This window comes from Frankliniella occidentalis, unplaced genomic scaffold (genome assembly GCF_000697945.3).
Source record: "Frankliniella occidentalis isolate FOCC.00 unplaced genomic scaffold, Focc_3.1 Scaffold14, whole genome shotgun sequence".
Lineage (NCBI taxonomy): Eukaryota > Metazoa > Arthropoda > Insecta > Thysanoptera > Thripidae > Frankliniella > Frankliniella occidentalis.
Genome location: NW_026267144.1, coordinates 704,882 through 706,664, shown reverse-complemented (window position 1 = coordinate 706,664; position 1,783 = coordinate 704,882). Strand labels below are relative to the sequence as shown.

General features: G+C 55.1%; 1 protein-coding gene across 1 annotated transcript in view; it reads right to left on the bottom strand.

Annotated features, from left to right (window-relative positions):
- The window catches only part of LOC113204939 (uncharacterized), a 10,410-nt gene extending 9,385 nt beyond the window's left edge, over nt 1–1,025 (bottom strand). The window contains exon 1 of the mRNA XM_052263808.1: nt 747–1,025. Within this exon, the coding sequence (XP_052119768.1) occupies nt 747–878 (132 nt within the window). The 5' untranslated portion in view covers nt 879–1,025. The remainder of the gene's footprint in view (nt 1–746) is intronic.
- Between the last annotated feature and the right edge of the window lie 758 nt (nt 1,026–1,783).

The window sequence follows — 1,783 nt, the reverse complement described above, 5'->3', positions numbered from 1 at the left end:
TCTCAAAATAAAAAAATAAAAAAAAATACTCCACCGAAAGCTTGTTTTCGTTTTCTCAGAGATACGAATCTCTGTGATTTACTAAGCATCACATGACGAATTACTTCATTACGGGAAAAATGTTCTTGTGTGTTTTATTGCGTTTGTGTTTTCTTGCGGGCCCCCGCCAGTGAAATTAACTCATGCGTAAAGGCCTGATAATAGGTAAGACGAGCCCGGCGGGCGTGCGTCCGCTTTGCGCGTTGATGACACGTACCCCCCCCCCCCCCTCCCGCCTCGGGTGGGAGGGGCCTCATTAAGTCCGGGTCAGGTCAAGGCAGCAGGTGACCCCAACTAACAGGCCGCCTCCTCCTGCGACCGCAGTGTGGCACGGCATCGTGTTTGCCGTGGAGATTCCGTTTCACCAAAAGAACCCTCCCCCAGCATCCTTCCCTCTTGCACTGATGGAATTACAAAGCATTCAACCCCTCGGTATTTTAAAGCGTTCAACCCTTGAACATCAGTATAAAGTGTTCAACCCTTGAACATCATTATGAAGTGTTCAACCCTTCCCACCCAACCAAACTTAAAAAGATTAACATTTTCACGCTCTAAAGTGTTCAACCCTTCCCAACCAAACTTAAAAAGTTTAACATTTTCACGCCCTAACGTGTTTCACTTCAACCTTCCAACAATTTGAAAGTGTTCAACCCTCATCACTTTGAAAACATCCGACCCTTCAACACTTCCAAGTGTTGATCACTCACCAGGTGGTTGTTGGGCTGCGGCCCGGTGGGCGTGGGCGGCGAGTGGCTGGCGGACTTGTTGTTGAGCCAGTCGTCCGTGGTGGTCATGGTGCGCACGGCCGAGGAGATGGAGCGGCGGCCGGGGCACGGCATGGCGAGGTCGCCGCCCAGCCCACCGCGCCCGCCCTCCAGGCAGCCCAGCCCGTCCGTGCCCGTGTGGTACGTGTGGTGGCCGCCGCACGCGCCCCCGCACGCGTGCCCGCACGCCCCCTGCACGCCCGAGGGGTCGAAGCACGGTAGCACCTGACAAAGCAAACAAACAAACAAACGGATGAATTATAACCTTCGGGCGTCGTCGGGCGTGACGGCAGATTTCCCCTTTGGGGACTCGTGCTGTCGTGCGCACATTATAAGGATTATACGTCCGATATTCGACGACACTGCCGAGCTGGAGCAGCCTCTCAGCTCTGCAAGCCCTCCCAGCGCCTGGTACGTAGGCAACATCACGCCTGCGATGCACGCTTGTACAGCGGGTCGGCCTACCACGCGTCTCGCGGGCGCCAAGCCCCCCGTAATGTGCGGGATGCATCTAGCAGTGGAGCGGCCCGTACTTTCGGGGCGACCCCATATCATAACGAGTAGTTATGCGCAAGGCACCACATTGTCCGCGCGCGTTCCCCTCCCACGACCCCTGCCGGTCCCAAAGCTCGACCTGGCCGGCCACCGCTGCGGCTTCATCCCCAAGATAGTTGATTTCCACCCCACTGCGCGGCGGGCCGATGTTGCTTGTGGTCCAGCTGCGACTGGGGTGGGGGTGTTAAGGGCGGGGCAGGGCGGCACTGTAAAATGGTTGGCGTCATTTAACGCCAAATTATTGGCGTCCTTTAAAGAACGCCAAATATTGGCGTTCTTTTCCGAAAAACGCCAAATATTGGCGTTCTTTTCCGAAAAACGCCAAATATTGGCGTCTTTTAACGCCAAATATTGGCGTTCTTCTCCTTCGAACGCCAAATGTTGGCGTCTTTGAACGCCAACTTCTGGCGTTATCACAGAACGCC